This window comes from Cherax quadricarinatus, unplaced genomic scaffold (assembly GCF_038502225.1).
Source record: "Cherax quadricarinatus isolate ZL_2023a unplaced genomic scaffold, ASM3850222v1 Contig3353, whole genome shotgun sequence".
NCBI classification, from domain to species: Eukaryota; Metazoa; Arthropoda; class Malacostraca; order Decapoda; family Parastacidae; genus Cherax; species Cherax quadricarinatus.
This window is the reverse complement of record NW_027198379.1, coordinates 22,137-43,079: the sequence shown is the minus strand read 5'-3', so window position 1 is coordinate 43,079 and position 20,943 is coordinate 22,137. Positions and strand designations below refer to the sequence as shown.

The window sequence follows — 20,943 nt, the reverse complement described above, 5'->3', positions numbered from 1 at the left end:
CCTAACTGCCTCCTCTTTTAGTTTATAAACCTTCACCTCTCTCTTCCCTGATGCTTCTATTCTCCTTGTACCCCATCTACCTTTTACTCTCAGTGTAGCTACAACTAGAAAGTGATCTGATATATCTGTGGCCCCTCTATAAACATGTACATCCTGAAGTCTACTCAACAGTCTTTTATCTACCAATACATAATCCAACAAACTACTGTCATTTCGCCCTACATCATATCTTGTATACTTATTTATCCTCTTTTTCTTAAAATATGTATTACCTATAACTAAACCCCTTTCTATACAAAGTTCAATCAAAGGGCTCCCATTATCATTTACACCTGGCACCCCAAACTTACCTACCACACCCTCTCTAAAAGTTTCTCCTACTTTAGCATTCAGGTCCCCTACCACAATTACTCTCTCACTTGGTTCAAAGGCTCCTATACATTCACTTAACATCTCCCAAAATCTCTCTCTCTCCTCTGCATTCCTCTCTTCTCCAGGTGCATACACGCTTATTATGACCCACTTCTCGCATTCAACCTTTACTTTAATCCACATAATTCTTGAATTTACACATTCATATTCTCTTTTCTCCTTCCATAACTGATCATTTAACATTACTGCTACCCCTTCCTTTGCTCTAACTCTCTCAGATACTCCAGATTTAATCCCATTTATTTCCCCCCACTGAAACTCTCCTACCCCCTTCAGCTTTGTTTCGCTTAGAGCCAGGACATCCAACTTCTTTTCATTCATAACATTTGCAATCATCTGTTTCTTGTCATCCGCACTACATCCACGCACATTTAAGCATCCCAGTTTTATAAAGTTTTTCTTCTTCTCTTTTTTAGTAAATGTATACAGGAGAAGGGGTTACTAGCCCATTGCTCCCGGCATTTTAGTCGCCTCATACGACACGCATGGCTTACGGAGGAAAGATTCTTTTCCACTTCCCCATGGACAATAGAAGAAATAAAGAAGAACAAGAGCTATTTAGAAAAAGGAGAAAAACCTAGATGTATGTATATATATATGCATGTGCGTGTCTGTGAAGTGTGACCAAAGTGTAAGTAGGAGTAGCAAGATATCCCTGTTATCTAGCGTGTTTATGAGACAGAAAAAGAAACCAGCAATCCTACCATCATGCAAAACAGTTACAGGTTTTTGTTTCACAGTCATCTGGCAGGACGGTAGTACTTCCCTGGGTGGTTGCTGTCTACCAACCTACTACCTATACATGGGACTAAATACCCATGGTTACATTTGGTTGGTTCGGGTTTCCCTCATGTTATCTATGTGTACCACCTCCTTCCTTACTTAGCTAAGTTCATGAGTGTCAGCTTTCATCCCACAGAATGGACTGTTGTCTGCTCTTCCTTATCTGATTACGTGGATCTTCAGCCTGGTGTATTGCAGCATTGTTGACAGGCTCCTCGCTGCTGGCAAGGTCTCTAACCTGGCCGTCAGAAGGATCTCCATGATTATCGGTAAGTGGCACACTTAACAGAAGTATTTGATTCAATGTCGTCTATTATGTACTGAGATGATTGTGTGTGTTGTGCTTCCCTATTTTTTTCTTGTGAGTTACCGTATGATCTCTGTCTACTGTTGCGATAATGTGTGTGCGTGTGTGGCCTTATCCTCTCTTGTGCTGAGGAGTATTTGACCAATCTTTTTTGGTGAGTTTGGTCGATTTTGTGTATGGTCCGGGACTGATGGCTTGAGTTCTCATATACTCTCTCTCTCTCTCTCTCTCTCTCTCTCTCTCTCTCTCTCTCTCTCTCTCTCTCTCTCTCTCTCTCTCTCTCTCTCTCTCTCTCTATCTATCTATCTATCTATCTTTCTATCTATTCTTAATTGACTGGCTTACACACAGGAAACAGAGCAGTACTTGACGAAAAAATATCTGAATGGCTAGACGTAATAAGTGGAGTGTCCCGGCATTGGCACTTTTCCCGATCATGGCGTTATCCGCATTTTTTGTGCCCCATACAAAAAGGATTGTCCCAGTATTCAAAGTGACCTGAAAGAGTTGGTATTGTAGTTAAAGTCGTGAAGACGAGTTTCAACGTAGACACATTCAAAGTAATTCATTTGGTTATAATAATGTCAAAAATGATTACTAAATGTTTGCAGCAAACTATCCAAAATAAATGACGGAAATGACCTCTTATAAATCATGTTCAACAACCTCTGAAGCAACAAATAATGCCTATCTCCGAGTAATTGAAGCTAAATGAATGCTAGTATTCATACTTAGGATCTTCGAAAACAAAACGCAATACAATATTTAATATATAAGGAACATGTCAAACCTCATCGTAAAATTGTTGTCCAGTTTTGTTTTTCAAATTATATACAAGATAACGATGTACTGGAGAGAGTACAGAGACGAGATACCAAACCTGCACCGTCACTCAGAAAAAAACCATATGAAGATAAACTCTTAGCACTCCACTTTTTTTTTTTAGTTTTGAAAAAATCTCGGAGAACTATTTGAAGAACTGAATGAGCCAATAACTCAAAAATATAGAATGATACTGCTGGGCAGAAGTCGCAGTACGAACGTATGCAAATGATTCTCTGAAAGCTGAGACATAGCACAGTGGAATAAACTATCCGCTAAAGCTGGACAAATATCTCGCAAATGTAGGTTTCAACTAGATATTGTGTAGGGGCAATCTGAAGTCAACGAATTACTTATGGTTACTCAGCAACTGCAACAAGACGACGAGACAAGCTAGTTTGTAACAGTAGTAGTTGTTGAAATAAGTAACTGTAGAAGGTTTAACGAATCATTCGTTATGGATGAAAGAACACAAATTCAGACATACACTTCCTACATTGTTATTAGATATTTTAAGCTCCTGGGACCTTGATCATTCCAAATATTGCAAGCATGTTGCAGGTAAAGATAAGGTGAATGCATCTGGTTATCTAATTGTGTTCTACATGACTTCAAGGAATAAGCGTGGAGAAGTATCAAATGTGTAAGGATAGTTGAAATGATTGACTTGCCTGTTCTTTGTTCTATAGGATTGGAAATATCAAGGATATTTCATTTCAGTGGCGTCTATCAATATTGGATTCTCTGCAGATTAATTCTGCTTTCCTTCGGTGTATATGATATTTCACCTTAGAGCTTTGTTTCTTCAACACATGAAGTAAAGAGCAGACAAAACCTTCATCTTAACTACCATTGCCCTTATGATACAACACCACCCTGATTCTCTCGTGCTTCCTAACATGGCGATTAATTGATCTGACACCTGATCTTAATTAACCAATAAAAAACTTTCTCTGCTAAAAACAGTTTCCTCCCGTTGTTGTGTCTAAGTAGAAGTGCCCATGGTCCCAGGATCGAAACGTATCCAATAAAGATGTCGTATGTGTATGCATGTGTGTCCTATCATCCGTAGGTAGTTGCTTAGTCATTACAGAACTAGTTAATTATATCCAGAGATGGAAACACTGATAAGCACAGCCCTGTGATCACCAGCAGAGTATGAGATGAATAGGTAAAACAGAAACAGTACTATTTACAAAGACGTAGTGTAAGCCATTCCCTCCAATATCATCTCTTCAACGGAGTCCATACCATTATTCAATATGGATTGGTCTATTTTCCTTCCTGTTTTGACAAGAATTAGCCAGAAGGAGTTGAGGGTGGGAAGACACCCGTCTTCACATCTGTCTTTGATTTGAACATTTAGTTAATAACCTATAGCCCTTAATTTAGGAGGAAGATAGTTCTTGAGTTATCTGTCCTTCGCTCTCTCAATCTCTCTCTCCTGTGCTGACTTCCTGTGTGTAACCTGGTCTTCTTCCTTATGCTAGGTTAAAGCGTCTGCTGTTCCCTCTCTTGTGCCGAGGGGTACGTAAATGATACCTTGAGTGATATGTCTGCTGTATTAAGTGACACTGTATGACGTGCCTCTGGTGTTTATTGAGATTTACTTAGGCTCATTGATCTGCTTTGTATGAAATTATGACCTGGATAATCAGTCTTGAATCATTACGTTCATGCTTCCCTCTAGCACAAAGATATCATGGATAATTTTTAATTAATGTTACACTCTCCTCTCCACAGTTTGAATATGCAGGTACGGTTCTTCCCTGCTTCTAATTGATGTCTGACTTTCATGCTTCACTGAGTTTCTTATTAAATATTACGCTTTTCACAGTCGAGGCATACTGTTGTGATAGAGTGTGACAAGACCCATTTTGTTTTGCTGAGGTGCTGATGTATGCGTGGACCTGCCATCTTCCACTTGCTGAGGTGATGGCGTCTGCAGATATACCTCTATTGTCTTGAAGGTTTATCATGAGGAACGTATGTGCTAACTTGAGTGACATGTCTGCTGTGTTAAGTGATAAATAGATTTGTTTTATGTGTATGATAACTGATGTTGCTGTGGTGTCCATACTGAAGTGCTTAGATTCATTAATACTCTGTAGTGAAAATAATGATCTGGATAGACAATAATAACTCATTACTTTTACGTTGCAGAGTTGGCCACAGTTATCATGGATATTATTGAATCAATGACGCACATTTCGCACTTCATTTTCAAAGTGTAGGTATATCCCAACTTTCAAACTAGAGTCAGTATTTCCCGAAACACCGAGTCTTTATCAAATACGATCTCATTCACACTCGAACAGTACGTCAAATCACATAGGACACTCGTTTGACAGCATGACACTGACAACACCCCTGCCTTTATTGTTGCTGAATACACACCTCCACTCGCTCGTATTTGCTTCCACTCATTCTTGTCTTATATTCTCAACATATATCTCAGTCACTCAACGCCACCTTCACATTTTCCTTCAATCCTTTCATTGAATATCCTGGTACCTACATCATCACCCTGCCCTCAGACTTGTCATTCATTAATTAGAGTCTGACTTGTCCTCTACTACCCAGCCTCAGACTTAATGAGACACTTGTGCAACATTTGGGTATCTTTATTTTGGAAAAGTTACTTCAGCTAGTGGCTTGTTCAGTCCAGTATACAGAACAGTGAAGATAAGGAGGCGTTTAAGGTAACCAGTCCCTCATCCTGTAGTCGATATGTTCTGATTACCTCAAATGTTCATCATTCACCGTTCTTTGTGATTAGTAAGACACATATGCAACAGTTAGGTATCTTTATTCGAAATGTTTCGCCTACACAGTAGGCTTCCTTAGTCGAGTACAGAATAGTTTAGCAGAAGTAGTAGGTGGTCAGTATGGAAACTTATATATTCTGACGCCACATAAGTCTCCATACTGCTGCTTAAACTTCACACTGTTTCTGACTGTGGAACATAACTCTTCTCAAGGCTGAGGGACTCACCACCTCAAAACTTAGTCTTTAAGAGTGATGGGCTGATTACATTGTATTCACGTCTCTACTGCTTCTGCTAAACTCCTCTGTACTCGTCTGAGGAAGCCTACCGTGTAGGCTAAACGTTTCGGAATGAAGATACCTAACTGTTGCATATGTGTTTTATCAACTTGTCGGTACTGTGTACCATTTTCATGTTCACCGTTCTTTGTATTGGACTTAAGAAGCCACTGGCTGGCGTAACGCTTCCAGAATTAGATACTCAAATGTTGCAAAACTGTCTCATTTATAAATTTATCTGTTTCTAAACCATTTATACAAAGACTCAGACTTGTCTACCATTACTCCGACTCAAAATTGTTCTCCAATACTTAGACTCAGACTTGTGCTTTAATATACAGACTCAGACTTGTGGTCCACTTCTCAGAGTCAGACATGACCTCCTCCACCCAGCCTCAGGTGTTGTGTTAGACTAACCAGAATTCGGTTCCAGTACGATCGGCGCTATTTCTGTGTTGAGGAAATAGTGAAGTGTTATTGTGATACCTTGCTAACTGTAATAGCATTTTAGTGTCATATCTCAATGTGTTAAACGAGAAGGTTCTACTTCTTAAGCAGATAAATGAGAAATTGAAAATTTGCTTGGATTAAATATAACAATGTGTGTGAGATTGTTGGGGGTTAGCAAAAGAAAACAGGTTACTAACAATGATGAAGAGGTTAGTAGTAGTAACGAGTGAGAAGTGGGGTTACAGTAATGGCAGAAACATGAAATTGATGAATGTTATAGGAGCAGATTTCAGTGAAAGAAATAGCTTTTCTGTTCTTTGATCAGTGACGATATAGGTACCACTTACTCTTTAACTAATAAAGGTAAACATATCCTCGTTGTCGGCAACTCATAAGTTAGATAAGTGAACCGTGCCTTGTGTAACAGGGATAGGAAGGTGAGACAGAAGGTGTGTTTCCTTTGGATCTGGTGTTGATGACATAGTCAACAGGTTGAGTAATATTATGTTAGGTAATGGGAACAGGATCATTTTCTGCCTTAGTGCTGGGAATATGGTGTCACTAGAGACATGAGACAGGAACTTCTAAGTACAGGAAAACAATAGATCGAATTAGGTCCAAGGGAGGGATCCTGATCATATGTAACAATCTGCCTAGAAGAGTGGGCAATGAATGGATGTCTAGAGCAATTAATGTAAATTGTTGGCTAGATAAGTAATACAAAGAACTTGCAAATCACATTCATTGAAAACTTTGGCAAATATGAAATGAATGCGAGAGATAAGATGCATCTCAGGGGCATGGGTGGTACCTTTAACCAACTCTGTCGATGGGAGCCTTTGCTGAGTTGTAAAGAACTTTATTGAAGATATTAGCATTCGAGTTTATGGGAAACAAATGATTTGCAGCACCAGAAACGAAAGAAGGAAAACATGATAGTTCATGTCAGGTAAAAAGACACATATGCCATTGATGAGACATTTTATTGTGAGAACTCAAATGGAAGACACTAATAAACTAATGAGAAATAAACAGCAAGATTAGTGTCTAACCAAGTCAGGACAAACAGCAGTGGGTTCAAGTTTGAAAAAAAAAAACATTTAGAAAGGACATAGAAAAGCATTGGTTTTACATTAGAGCTCTGGATGGGTGAAACAAACTCTAGTGTGAAAACTAGATATGGTGCAACAGCTGGGTATCTTTACTGCAGATCTTTCGCCATCCAGTGGCTTTATCAATACAAAATGAAGGACTAACTAGAAGACAGTTGAACTATATACAAAAATGAGGTAAACTGTCCCTCAGTTTTGGATTTGGTGTGAAGAGCACGGCAGTCGTGGAGAAACTAGAACACAGGCAAGGTTAGGGTAAAATTTGTCAGGAAACAGGACAAGTGTTTCCTGACGTAGGTCTTAGTCAGATGATGACTCACCTTTGAAGCTTTTGGTCATCTGACCTAGGCCTTCCGCTGGCTTACTGGTCTACCCCTTTAAAAGTTATGGTCATAGTTATAACCATTTGTATATTGTAAAACAGGCAAGAAGGCTGACGCATTTGCGCTGGCGACAGGTGGTAAGGGACTTGTAGCAGAAGAAGACATTGTCACTGGTAGGCGGGATTCCCCAGTGGAAGTAGGTCATACCCGAGGGACGGGCTAGTAGTAGTAGTAATAGTGATGAAGGTTGTGCAGATGTCCTCTGAACCAAGATTCCATGATGTTGAAGTGTGTGACAAGTTGTACATGAATTATATGAATTATATACAATATCAACAACATGAAAATTTTCATCTTGTTGGTACTGTATATCATTCATGTACAAATTTTAGTATACAATGGCAACAAAAATAAATCTATACATTAACCATTTTTGGACTATAAAACGAAAAAATGCATTTTATTATCACTTTTTAGCTTTCAACTAGTACTTGGTCATGTTACCAATGTTCTTTATCACCATGTGAAGTCGCCTGGGCATCGAAGTGGCGAAGGTGGAGAATGAGGAGGCGTTCATGTTGATCCAAAGCTTCTTCAGTGCCTCCTTTAGGTCCGTGATGTTGGTGGGTCGAGCTATTGCAATCTCATTTTTCACCACATGTCAAGCATTCTCGATAGGATTTAGGTAAGGGGAATTGCCTGGCCACTCCAAAACACTGATATTATTGTCCTCAAGGAACTTTTGCACTGCTTTTGACTTATGGGTAGGGGCACCACCATGCATAAAAAAATCACACTCGTGAAAGTACAAAAATGTCAGCATATGGTCCCTTAATACCTCGATATAATTACTTCCTTTCATCGTAATGTTCTTAGGAAGGAAGTATAGTCCACCTCTGCCCTTATAACCACTAAAAGCACCCGAGACCATAACACTGTCAGGGTGCTTCACTGTCTTTACGGCGTACCGCGGGTCATAACGGGACACACCACTGGGACGACAGACGGTCTTGGAGCCTCTCCTGACGAGCCTGAAGGTATTCTCGTCGGTGAACATCACTTTCTACCACTTGCCTGAGGTCCAATCCTTGTACTTCATGCAGAACTGAAGCCGTTTCTTCTTCATGGCTTCAGTTAGCATGGGCTTCTTGGCGGCACGTCCAGCTGACATTTTCAGGTCCTTTTGCAGTCAGTACTGAATGGTTCGCACTGCGACGTCATTCAGGAGTGCAGAATGCTTTTTCTTGAGATCTGCGGCTGTTATGGGAGGATCTGATAACACTTCCCTCTTCAGAATCTTGTCTGTGAGAAAAGAAGTCTTTTTTGGGGGTCCCAGAGCCCAATTTCCTGGGTGGTACGGTGCTTTCTTGAGGTTGTAAATTGCCATCCTAATCACCTTCAGGTCTGCAGCAACACATATCACAGACATATCTTGTTCTAACAGGGTGAGTGCACGGGTCTTCTCTGCAATTGAGAGTTTAGTTCGACCCATTCTGACCACTTAAAGCGGAGATATAGCGTGGCAAAGTTCGTGGTCAAGTGAAAAAAAGGCGTACTGAGGAACACCTTAACAAACCTTCTTCCTCACCGAGCTCTGGCAGAGCACTGAAGCAGGGTTGCCAGATGAACACAGCAGCTAATGGCCAAAATTTAAGGAAAATATGGCAAAAAATGGCCACTCTGGAAAATTATTAGCCCAAAAATATGGCCAAAGATATAAAATGATTGAATTGTGTGAATTAACATACCAACAATTAAGTGTACATAAATTATGCCTATATATGGCCTGGCTGGCAAACCTCTCGCTTCACACACGGAGGGCCCGGGTTCGGTTCCCGGTGGAGTAGAAACATTTCGACGCGTTTCCTCAGACCTGCTGTCCTATTCATTTAACAGCAAATAGGTACCTGGGTGCTAGTCGACTGGTGTGGGTTGCATCCTGGGGGACAAGATCGAAGACCCCAATGGTAATAAGTCAGACAGTCCTCGATGACGTACTGCCTTTCTTGGGTTATTATGGGTGGCTAACCCTCTGTGGTAAAAAATCCAAACGAAATCTTACTTTATCTTATCTTAATTAAACATAAAATACTTACAGTGAAGAATGACATGCAAGGCTAAGTTCTATTTCTGTTTGTTTTTCCTGGTCATTCAAGGATGATTTGATAACTTTATCTAGAGTTGTTTGTGAAGTACTGGCAGATTTATCTTGGTGTTTCTTTGATTTTCCATGAACAGATATGTTATAAAGTTTTAGCAGCAAGTTAGTGTTGCAATACGTGCAATATGCATTCTGCTCATCATCCGAGGATTTCACTCAAAAATATTTTACTTTCCACTCTTTTGTATATTTTCTTTCACTTCTATTATCAGTTTTGTACTTAGGCATTTTAAAGGGCTTGAAAAAAACTAAATATCTCAATTCAGAAAATGCAGAAACAAAAAACTAATAATAATCCTGCAAATACTAATGTGACACAACAAACACTAATCTGGTAAAGAGAAAATAATAATATAAACAAGATAAAGAACGAGTTTATACACGATATTAAAAAGTTATTCAATAATTATACTAAAATCACTTAATCACCAGTTTTACGAAATTACTTGTATTATTACTTGTATTATTACTTGTATTATTACTTGTATTATTACTTGTATTATTACTTGTATTATTACTTGTATTATTACTTGTATTATTACTTGTATTATTACTTGTATTATTACTTGTATTACTACTTGTATTATTATTTGTATTATTACTTGTATTATTACTTGTATTATTACTTGTATTATTACTTGTATTATTACTTGTATTACTACTTGTATTATTATTTGTATTATTACTTGTATTATTACTTGTATTATTACTTGTATTATTACTTGTATTATTACTTGTATTATTACTTGTATTATTACTTGTATTACTACTTGTATTATTATTTGTATTATTACTTGTATTATTACTTGTATTATTACTTGTATTATTACTTGTATTATTACTTGTATTACTACTTGTATTATTATTTGTATTATTACTTGTATTATTACTTGTATTATTACTTGTATTATTACTTGTATTATTACTTGTATTATTACTTGTATTATTACTTGTATTATTACTTGTATTATTACTTGTATTATTACTTGTATTATTACTTTTATTATTACTTGTATTATTACTTGTATTATTACTTGTATTATTACTTGTATTATGTCACAATGTGGGTAAAGTTTATGTAAAATATTCCAGTATCAAAGTTTACGAGACAGAACTATCAGAAAAGATCACCAAATGTCTGATATCATACAACAGAACAACACTTGCAACAAAGTCTGCATCGTAACTAACTAGAGACGATCAAAACAAACATGGACCCAAGCCGGTATGGCTGTTGCGTACGTGTTTTATACGAGTACAAAACGAAGCTGCAGCCTGTTTGGTGGTATTTATCGACAGAACTGGATCATAGATGAATGGTTCAGAAAACCGACAAGTTGATAAATTAGACACATGTGCAACACTTGGGTATCTTTAATGAGGAAACGTTTCGCCACACAGTGGTTTCATCAGTCCATACAAAGAAGAACGGTGAAGAACAGGAGGAGGTAATCAGTCCCTCAGTCTTGAGTCGATGTGGTCAGTCCATCAATCTTGAAAGAAATACACCATATGTGCGAAGAAGTAGCTTATATACTGTAGGCAGGAGAGGTGCAGCAGTCGTAGGTGGTATCACATTTCTCCAATGTGGAAGTAGGTCATGACCAAGGGTTAGGCAACTGAAGAATTCTCTATTAAGATCCCAAGACGTTGCTGTGCCAGACAGGAATGTAGATGAATGGTTCAGAGAACCATTCATCTACATTCCTATCTGACATTCCTTGGGCATGTCCTATGTCCACATTGGACAAATGTGATACCACCCACCGCTGCTCCACCTCTCCTGCCTACAGCATATAAGCTACTTTTTTGCACATATGGTGTATTCTTTTTAAGATTGAGGGACTGACCACATTAATCCAAGGCTGAGGGACCGATTACCTCAAACTCCTCCTGTTCTTCACCGTTCTTCTTTGTATGGACTGATGAAGCCACTGTGTGGCGAAGCATTTCCTCATTAAAGATACCCAAGTGTTGTACATGTGTTTAATTTTTCAGAACTGGATCATGTTTATAGCAGCAATAGCGAGCGGGAGCTTTGTGTACTTGTTAGTAGAACATAAGAAAGAAGGAACACTGCAACAGGCCTACTGACCCATGCGACGCAGGTCCATGTTCCCCCACCCAATTAGCCCAATGACCCACTTAGTCAGGTCACTTCCACTTAAGGAAGGAGCAAGGCATCAGACCTAGTGGCACAAGCTAGCCAGGTCCAACTCACACCCACCCACACCCACTCGTGTATTTATCTAACCTATTTTTAAAACTACACAACGTTTTAGCCTGAATGACTGTACTCGGGAGTTTGTTCCACTCATCCACAACTCTATTACAAAACCAGTGCTTTCCTATATCCTTCCTGAATCTGAATTTTCTCCAACTTGAAACCATTGCTGCGAGTCCTGTCTTGGCTGGAAATTTTCAGCACGCTATTTACATCCCCTTTATTTATTCCTGTTTTCCATTTATACACCTCGATCATATCCCCCTTAATTCTATATCTTTCGAGAGAGTGCAGATTCAGGGCCCTCAGTCTATCCTCATAGGGAAGATTTCTGATACATGGGATCAACTTTATCATCCACCTCTGCACGTTTTCCAGTGCATTTATATTCATTCTGTAATACGGTGCCCAGAACTGTGCAGCATAATCTAAATGAGGCCTAACCAAAGATATATACAGTTGAAGAACAACCTGGTTATTTTCCTATCCAACATTTAGAACTTTGCATTTGTCTATATTAAACTGCATCTGCCACTTCTCTGACCAATTCATCAGTCTATTCAAATCATCCTGGAGTGCTCTAGTGTCCTCATTAAAATGAATTAGTCGCCCTGTTTTGGTGTCATCAGCAAATTTGCTTATGTCGCTATTTATTCTCTCATCTATGTCGTTTATGTAAATTGTGAACAACAACGGGCCCAACACTGACCCCTGCAGAACACCGCTTGTGACGTGCCCCCATTCTGATTTCTCCCCATTTATGCAAACTCTCTGCTGCCTATTTGTCAGCCATGCCTCTACCCAGGAAAAAAATTCTCCTCCTATTCCCTGTGCCTTAAGTTTCCTCAATAGCCTCTGATGTGGAACTCTATTGAAAGCCTTACTGAAGTCCATATACACAATATCATATTCATTACCATGATCTACCTCCTCAAACACCTTAGTGAAAAAGTTAATAAATTCGTAAGACAGGAACGCCCCTTTGTAAAACCGTGTTGAGATTCTTTAATCAATTTATACCTATCAAGATGGCTACGAATTGCTTCGGCAATTATTGATTCCATAAATTTTCCCACTGTGGACGTAAGGCTTATTGTTCTATAGTTCGAAGCTAAGGACCTGTCACCTGCCTTGTAAATAGGTATTACATTTGCCATTTTCCACTTATCAGGCACTATGCCAGTTTGTAGTGATATGTTGAAAAGATTAGCCAAAGGTATGCCAAAGTTCATCTTTACATGCCTTTAACACCCTTGCAAACACTTCATCAGGGCCTGGGGATTTGTTAGGTTTTAATTTCTCTATTTGTCTGAGGACCATGTCACTAGTTACAGCAATCGTGCATAGTTTATTATCGTCCTGTTCTACATAATCTATTTTTTCAGGAATATCGCTAGTATTTTCCCAGGTAAAAACTGAGAGGAAGAAAGTATTGAAAATTTCACACATGTCCTTATTACTGTCAGTGATCTGACCTGTGTTACTCTTAAGTGGGCCTATTTTGTCCCTAATATTGCCTCTGTATACCTGAAAGAACCCTTTTAGGTTAGTCTTCGAATCCCTTGCGACCTTAGCCTCATAATCACTTTTTGCTTTTCTTATTAGTTTTTTATTTCTCACTTTAATTTAATATATTGATTTCTTAACTGCCCATCCCCTCTTTTGATATGCCTATATATGCCTCTCTTTTGACCAATGAGATGTTTTAATCTATTATTCATTCATTTGGGATCATTTTTGTTAGATCTAATTTCCCTACTCGGAACAAAAGCTGTCTGGGCAGCTAGAACTATGCTCTGAAAAACGTCATATTGGCAACCAAGATCACCTCCCTGACCCATAGTCAGGACATCCCAATTTAGTCCACCAAGGTTTATTTCTCAGTCCTATGAATTCGGCCAAACGAAAGTCTGGGACAGTGAATTTGATTGCAGTTATCTGGGTAATTCCATGATATACTCAAACTAAATGATTTGTGATCACTTTCCCCAAGCTCATCATTAACCTCAAGATTATTAATTAGTGATTCTTTGTTGGCAAGAACCAAGTCAAGCAGATTGTTTCCTCTAGTTGGTTCTATCACAAGCGGTTCTAAAAAGCAATCCTGAACCATGTCAAGAAAATCACTAGACTCAAGATTTTCTGCCATATTGTTTCAATCAATTTGTCTAAATTTAAAATCTCCCATTAACACAACATTTTCATATCTAGATGCCTTATGAATTTCGTCCCATAACAACTTACTACACTCTCTATCAAGGTTTGAGGGCCTATAAATCACACCCAAAATTAATTTGTCACGACCCTCGGGAAACTGTAGCCAAACAGATTCTGTGTCCAATGTTTCTAATCTTATATCATGTCAAAGACAACAATTTAAATTATCTTTGACAGGCATCGCCACTCCACCACCCTTCCTGTTGACCCTATCAGTGTGGAATAGTTTATAACCCTGTATGTTGCATTCAGAAGGCATTTCTTTATCTTTCAGGTTGAACCAGGTCTCTGTTATACCAATAATATCCATATTACCTACACTTGCAAGTAATCTTAGCTCATCTGTCTTATTTCTTAGACTCCTACTATTTGTATAGTAAACCTTAAGGGAGCTAGTCACTCGTTTCCTTCTACTATCTCTCTTTGTTTGTTGGTCAATTGATTTGCCTTTACTAGCAACTTTATTTTTAATATTACATTTTAAACATATCCCCGAGGTATCCCGGTAATAACTGCTGTTTTATCCTTAATGCTACAGCATGATTGTTTCCCACAAACACCCATACCTCTATAATCTATCAGTTTAAATTCCTAGACAAGTCATCAATTACCCCCTCAATCGAATTGGCTAATGCAACCACTCCAGCCCCAGAGAGATGAACCCCATCCCTTGCATACATATCACGTTTGCCATAGAAGTTGTTCCAGTTATCAATGAATGGGATTGCAAGTTCCTTGAAGTACCTGTCCAGCGAGCATTTTTTGCCAATTGCACTAGACATCCATCCATTGCCCACTCCCTTTCTAGGCAAGATGCTACATATGACTGGGATCCCTCCCTTAGACCTGACTACTTCTATGGCTGACCTGTACTTATCCAGCAGCTCCTGTCTCCTGTCCTTCCCAATGTCATTACCCCCAGCACTAAGACAGATAATGGGATTGTTCCCATTACCTGCCATAATATTATCCACCCTGCTGACTATGTCACCAACACCAGCTCCTGGGAGGCACACTGTCTATCTGACCTTTCTATCTCTGTTACAAAAAGCACGGTCCATATATCTTACCTGAGAATCTCCTATTAAAATATTCTTACCTTGATTAGCAGGGGAATCAGTGGTACCTTCAACCTCACTAACCACTGAAGTACACTCGTTCTGGAGAACAGAGAATCGATTTCCTACCTTCACATCTTCTCTATTAACTCTCCTTATCTTCCTTCTATCTGAACTGTGAACCACTTGCCACTTAAAGCAGCTGCCACTCTCACTTCTGATGACCATTTCTTCCTTACCAGGTAAATTCATCTCACACTCACTCCCAAACCCATCTATGTAAAGCTTCAGCTTCCTATTTTCTTCCTGAAGAAGTAGAACCTCTTCCTTTAACACTTGAACCTGAGATTCTAAAACACTACAACAAGCCATGGTGCTTGGTAACAGCCCACGCTAACTCCCAAGAGCTTAGGCAGGTATGACCACACGTGACCACTGACCTCAGCGTATACAATTACAGAACGAAGCTCAAGCATGCTTGGTGTTATTGAGGGAGTCTTAGTAACAAACTATAAGCCATCTCCCAAAGGCTCATTATGACGTCATCGAACAAACATTTTCAGTAACAGTCAATTTGCATCAAGCGTCACCGCCAACCAAACACGCATCAAGGGGTACCAACAGCTAGATTTATAATGCGATAACAACATTAGACTAAGTAAATAGTGCACATGATTTGTAATATTTGTAAAAATGGCCAAATTAGTGGCCACATTTGCATAATTGGCCAAACTTATTTTTTTCATGGCTGCATAGCTCAAAAAATGGCCAAATTTCACATATTTGGAGGTGAAATGGCCTATCTGCAACCCTGCACTGAAGTGTGGCATGATGGGGAAGAATGGAGGAAGACGGGCTCCAGTACACTACGTCATCACAAGCTCTGCCCACTTTTCTCAAGGCGGAAACGCAAGTGAAGTGTATACACCAAAATCTCATGTATAGATTTTTTGGCATTGGAAATGTATAGATCTTTTTGCAACCACTGTATAGTCACTGAAATGGGAATCTATGGCACCTTTAAATATAGGTAGGACAAATAAATGTGTGGGAGAGAGCTGCCCCTACCTACATGGGCCTGTAGGCCTGCTGCAGTGCTCTTCTTTCTTGTATTCTTATATTTAGATGTTTCCTCAGGTGCATTTGGGCCAGCGTTTGGTCTCATTGCCATGTGTTTCGTCAACTGCGACAAGAGTCTGGCTATGGGAGTGTTGTGTGTGGCAGTCGGACTCAATGGGGCCGTCTACAGTGGCTATATATCCTCCCTTCAGGACCTCTCCCCTAACTTTGCAGGTTCCCTCTTGGGCCTCAGCAACACAGTGGCAACTATACCTGGATTCGTCGCACCAGTGGTCACCGGCAGCATTACTGATGGCAACGTGAGTGAGTCGTGTCTATGTGTGATTACTTATTTTTAGGTGTAGAAAATATCAGTATATTCCAGAAGCTTTAAGCCCAACCCCCAGGAAGGAGAATTTAGGGAAGGGGGTACGACGCCTAGAGAGGTGTCAATTCTGTATATACTTAATTACTAAGAATTAGCCACGTAACTCCTAGGCTAATTATATATTCTACAATTACTACAATACTAACATTACTACCATATATATTTAAGCAAAGTTAGAGATAGTTGTTAGCTTACTGTAGTATTATACGTCCCTTACATTATTTAAGCCGTAGGCACCTTTAGCCCGCTAGTCTGAGTGTCCATGGGGCAAGCTGGGCCGAGGGAAGTCAGTCTCATTTCAGTAGTGAAACAGACGACTACCCCTTCACGAACTTTGCACGTTGAATACAGTATACATCACTATCACCGCAAGCAAGGGTCTCATTAGCTGAACCAGGCAGTTGTGTGATTCAACAGGTATTTCTCAGGTATCACCCGCCCCCATCACTACCACGTGAGTATTGTGAATGCATTCAGGTGTACACATGTGTAGAGGTGACACTCGACATTCAGAGATTACCATATTAACTGCCTATTTCAACCACACTGCCTACTGTGAGGAATATGGTCAGTACCCCATTAATAACAAAAAAGGCACAATACCGTGACTGGAACGATACACAAATAACCCGCACATAAAAGAGAGAAGCTTACGACGACGTTTCGGTCCGACTTGGACCAATGGTTCAAGTCGGACTGAAACGTCGTCGTAAGCTTCTCTTATTTTATGTGCGGGTTATTTGTGTACAGTACCCCATTGATTGAATAACCCCCGAAGTGAAGCAGCAGACTTCAGACTAAATTCACGACTGAAACAAGGGACCCCACACATTGCCTTAATTTCCCATAATAGTTATAGAGCCAAGTGGTATTACCTCGTCTTCAAATTTTAATTTCTTAATGGATGTTTCAATGAATAATGTTTTAGGATATTTCTTCAGTGTACTCGTATCTTTTTGTATAGTCTTGTTGTCCATGCCAGTAGCGAAAGGAATATTTATAATAAATTTCTAATCAAGAATCTTCACACAACTCTTTGGCTGACAAGTTCACTCCCCAATTTCTGTTGACATTTACTCCATCCATTCTGAGATCCAGTCTTTCATCCCCTAGAGTGTTCGTCATTCACATCACCTTGTTCTTTCCTGTGTACACATTTAATTTCCTTTTATATACCCTTTCAAAGTCCTCCACCAACATTGGAAACTTCTTTTAAGAATCTCCCATATGAACCGTGTCATCAGCAAACATCAACTGTGTTAACTTCTACTTGTATTAAATGCATTATCTTTTCATCCCACATCTTTCCCCAGGATCATAGTGTTCATTTCCTTTACAATCCTATCTTTGAACATGTAAGAAAAACATTGGCGAAATTGAACATCATTTAAGACCCTCTTTCACAGGAAAATAATCACCTCGCCCGTACATACCCTAATCTAAGCCTCACCATCCACACAAAAAATTGGTGCTTCTTATAGTAACCTACCTTTTCTTGTCCTTGGCCTCTCTACATTCTCGATTAAAACAAAGGTTCTCTTTGTATTTCCTGCACCTTTTTACGGTATCTACAGCTCTGTCATACAATTCCATTTCAAATTCCACTTCACAGAAAACTTCTTGTGCTATCAAGTCCAGTTTTCTATAACATCCTCAGATTTTTTTCTCATTACCCCTTTATAGCAGGTACGTAAAGCTTATGTACTGTTCAGGAAATTTATTTGAGGAAATGTTTTGCCACGAGTGGCCTCTTCAGTCCTAATGCTTATCCATTTGTCGATATTTTATACCACTGTTATATTCACACTGCAACGTAACGGTATCTTAGTACAGAGGACATCTTTGATATCTTTTTTCCCTAACCACTAATTACGAGTGAGAAGGGTTGGATTTAACAAGGACCTACCCAGTAGGTTTGCTACCCAGTCACTCTACTGTCCTGCCGTCAAACATATGCGCCGCACCTTTGACATTATATTAGTCTCTATTCTGTTACTTCAGTATCACATTGTTCCACACTATGATGGAGAACGCTTCTCCAGGCTGAGGGACTGACCACCTCATAACTACGTCATCGAAGGTGGTGGACTGATTACATCGTCTTTACATATCTTCTGCTTCTGCTGGTTCCTCTGTATTCTGATTGATAAATTAGACACATGTGCAACTCTTGGGTATCTTTATTGAGGAAACGTTTCGCCACACAGTGGCTTCATCAGTCCATACAAAGGAGAATCTTGAAGAACAGGAGGAGAATGAGGTAATCAGTCCCTCAACCTTGAGTCGATGTGGTCAGTCCATCAATCTTATATTCAAGATTGTTAGACTGACCACATCGACTCAAGGTTGAGGGACTGATTACCTCATTCTCCTCCTGTTCTTCAAGATTCTCCTTTGTATGGACTGATGAAGCCATTGTGTGGCGAAACGTTTCCTCAATAAAGATACCCAAGAGTTGCACATGTGTCTAATTTATCAACATGTCGGTTCTCTGAACCATTCATCTACAAATCCTCTGTATTCTACTGAAGAAGCATACTGTGTAGGCGAAACGTTTCGGAATAGTCACCTAACAACAGATAACCAAGAACGAGTATATATAGTGGTGGACTCACCCCTTCTCTGTGAATATCCTGCACTTATACCAAAATTGATGGACTGGACATATCGACTCCAGACTGAGGGACTGATTATATATAATTACCTCAAACTCATTATCGTCCACCGTTTCCCTGCCCTGGACTGATGAAGCCACTGACTAGAGAAACGTTACCAAAATAAAGATTTCCAAGAGTTGCACAAGTGTCATATCCATCATCTTGTAGGTTTCCTAAGCCATTTATTCAAAGAAGCTTCATGCCTGGAACCTCCACTACCCAAGAAGCTCTGTTGAGTCAGGACAGCATGGAAAACCCCAACTGTGATGAATGGTTTGAAAAACCGACAAGTTGAAGATTGAGACACTTATGCAGCATATGGAAATCTTTATTCAGGAAACGTTTCGCCACACAGTGGCTTCATCAGTCCAATACAAAGAGGAAGGCGTAAGGAGAGGAGGAGAATGAGGTAATCAGTCCCTCAACCTGGAGTCGATGTGTTCAGTCCATCAATCTTGTAGAACGTTTCCTGAATAAAGATTTCCATATGCTGCATAAGTGTCTCAATCTTCAAAACCCCAACTGTCCAACCTCCAGCATCAAGTGTAGCACCCACCACTGAGCCTTGTTCAGAATAGGCTCAAAGGGGCACAGCAAGCCTTGCTGTGCCCCATCAAATGATGTCAACAATCACTTGCTTCACCGAGGTCATATGTGACCTGATAGACTCGGTATAAAACAAAGAGATATTCTGAACGATTGTGAAGATCTTAAATATATGCGTGTTGGAAAAAGGAGAATCCATCCATTATATCTGAAAATGTACTCGACCACCCAACACAAGCGAAAGGGGGCGGCCTTTTAGTAATTTATATGGAGGGGGTAACTAGTCCTTTATTCCTATCATTTTAGTCTCCTTAACACACCAGCATTCCTACCAGACCCAACCAGGGACTGATCACCACATATTAACCTCTCCAGTACTGCTTTGTTCATTTTTCAAACCACTTCTGAATACGAGTGAAGAAGCTTATTGTTCAGACTACACATTTCGACAATAAAAACACTCAACTATTACCCGTAACATAAATTTCTACTTATACACTCTGCCAGGCACTTACAAACTCTACTGATCACTTGCACACTGCCAAATATTCCCACATTCCACCAAACTCTCACACGCCAATGAATCCTTCCTAATTTCACAGAACACTCACATTCGCTCTACCAGAGTTTTCTTGTCTAAATTAAATATTACCTCCCATCCTTCAGGAAACAGTGAGTGCATGGAGGACCGTCTTCCTCATCTCATTAGGAACGTATCTGGTCACTAACATCTTCTATGTGGTCTTCATCTCCGCTGACATCCAGCCTTGGAATGAGCAACACCCCAAAAACGTCCCGGACCAGAATTACAAACCCCCTAGTGTGATTCTGGAACAGGAGGAGGAAGGCAAGTTTTTTCTGTTTTGTTACACTGCACTTACTTTACTTCACTTACTTATTTAGAGTGTCAACACAAACTCTCTCTCGATTTTTTTTACCGTATCAAACTTCTGTACACTCTTTGTCAACACTTTTTCTTTGCCTCCTTTACTCCTACTGTCAATACTGACTCTCCCTTCTTTACTCCCTCCGTCAACACTAATTCTCTCTTTTTTTACCCCTTCTGTCGACACTGCTGTTCTCCTCACTCTCTTCTCTCTCTGCTGAAAAAAGTGCAACGTTGGTTTGATTAGGATAGTAGCAAAATATTCACCTGTGACTTTCTACTCCCTGCGTTAACAGGGTTTTTTCCCCTGAGTAAAAATATTGAAAAGACATAAGAGTGAGAAAGCATTGAACAACAAAATATACGCAGTCACGAACAACACAAGATATGCTTAAGAAAAATCTAGATAAACTTGAAATGTTTTCAGATGTGATATTAATAAATAATACAGACAGGTTATTGAAAAGCTTTT

General features: G+C 39.5%; 1 protein-coding gene across 1 annotated transcript; it reads left to right on the top strand.

Annotated features, from left to right (window-relative positions):
• Positions 1–1,351: 1,351 nt before the first annotated feature.
• Positions 1,352–20,627, top strand: LOC128691080 (sialin; the record flags this gene model as incomplete). Its single annotated transcript, XM_070081612.1, is given in 3 exon segments — positions 1,352–1,484; positions 16,073–16,314; positions 20,252–20,627. Coding segments are annotated over 3 exon segments (489 nt in total). The 3' UTR covers positions 20,489–20,627.
• Positions 20,628–20,943: the final 316 nt, after the last annotated feature.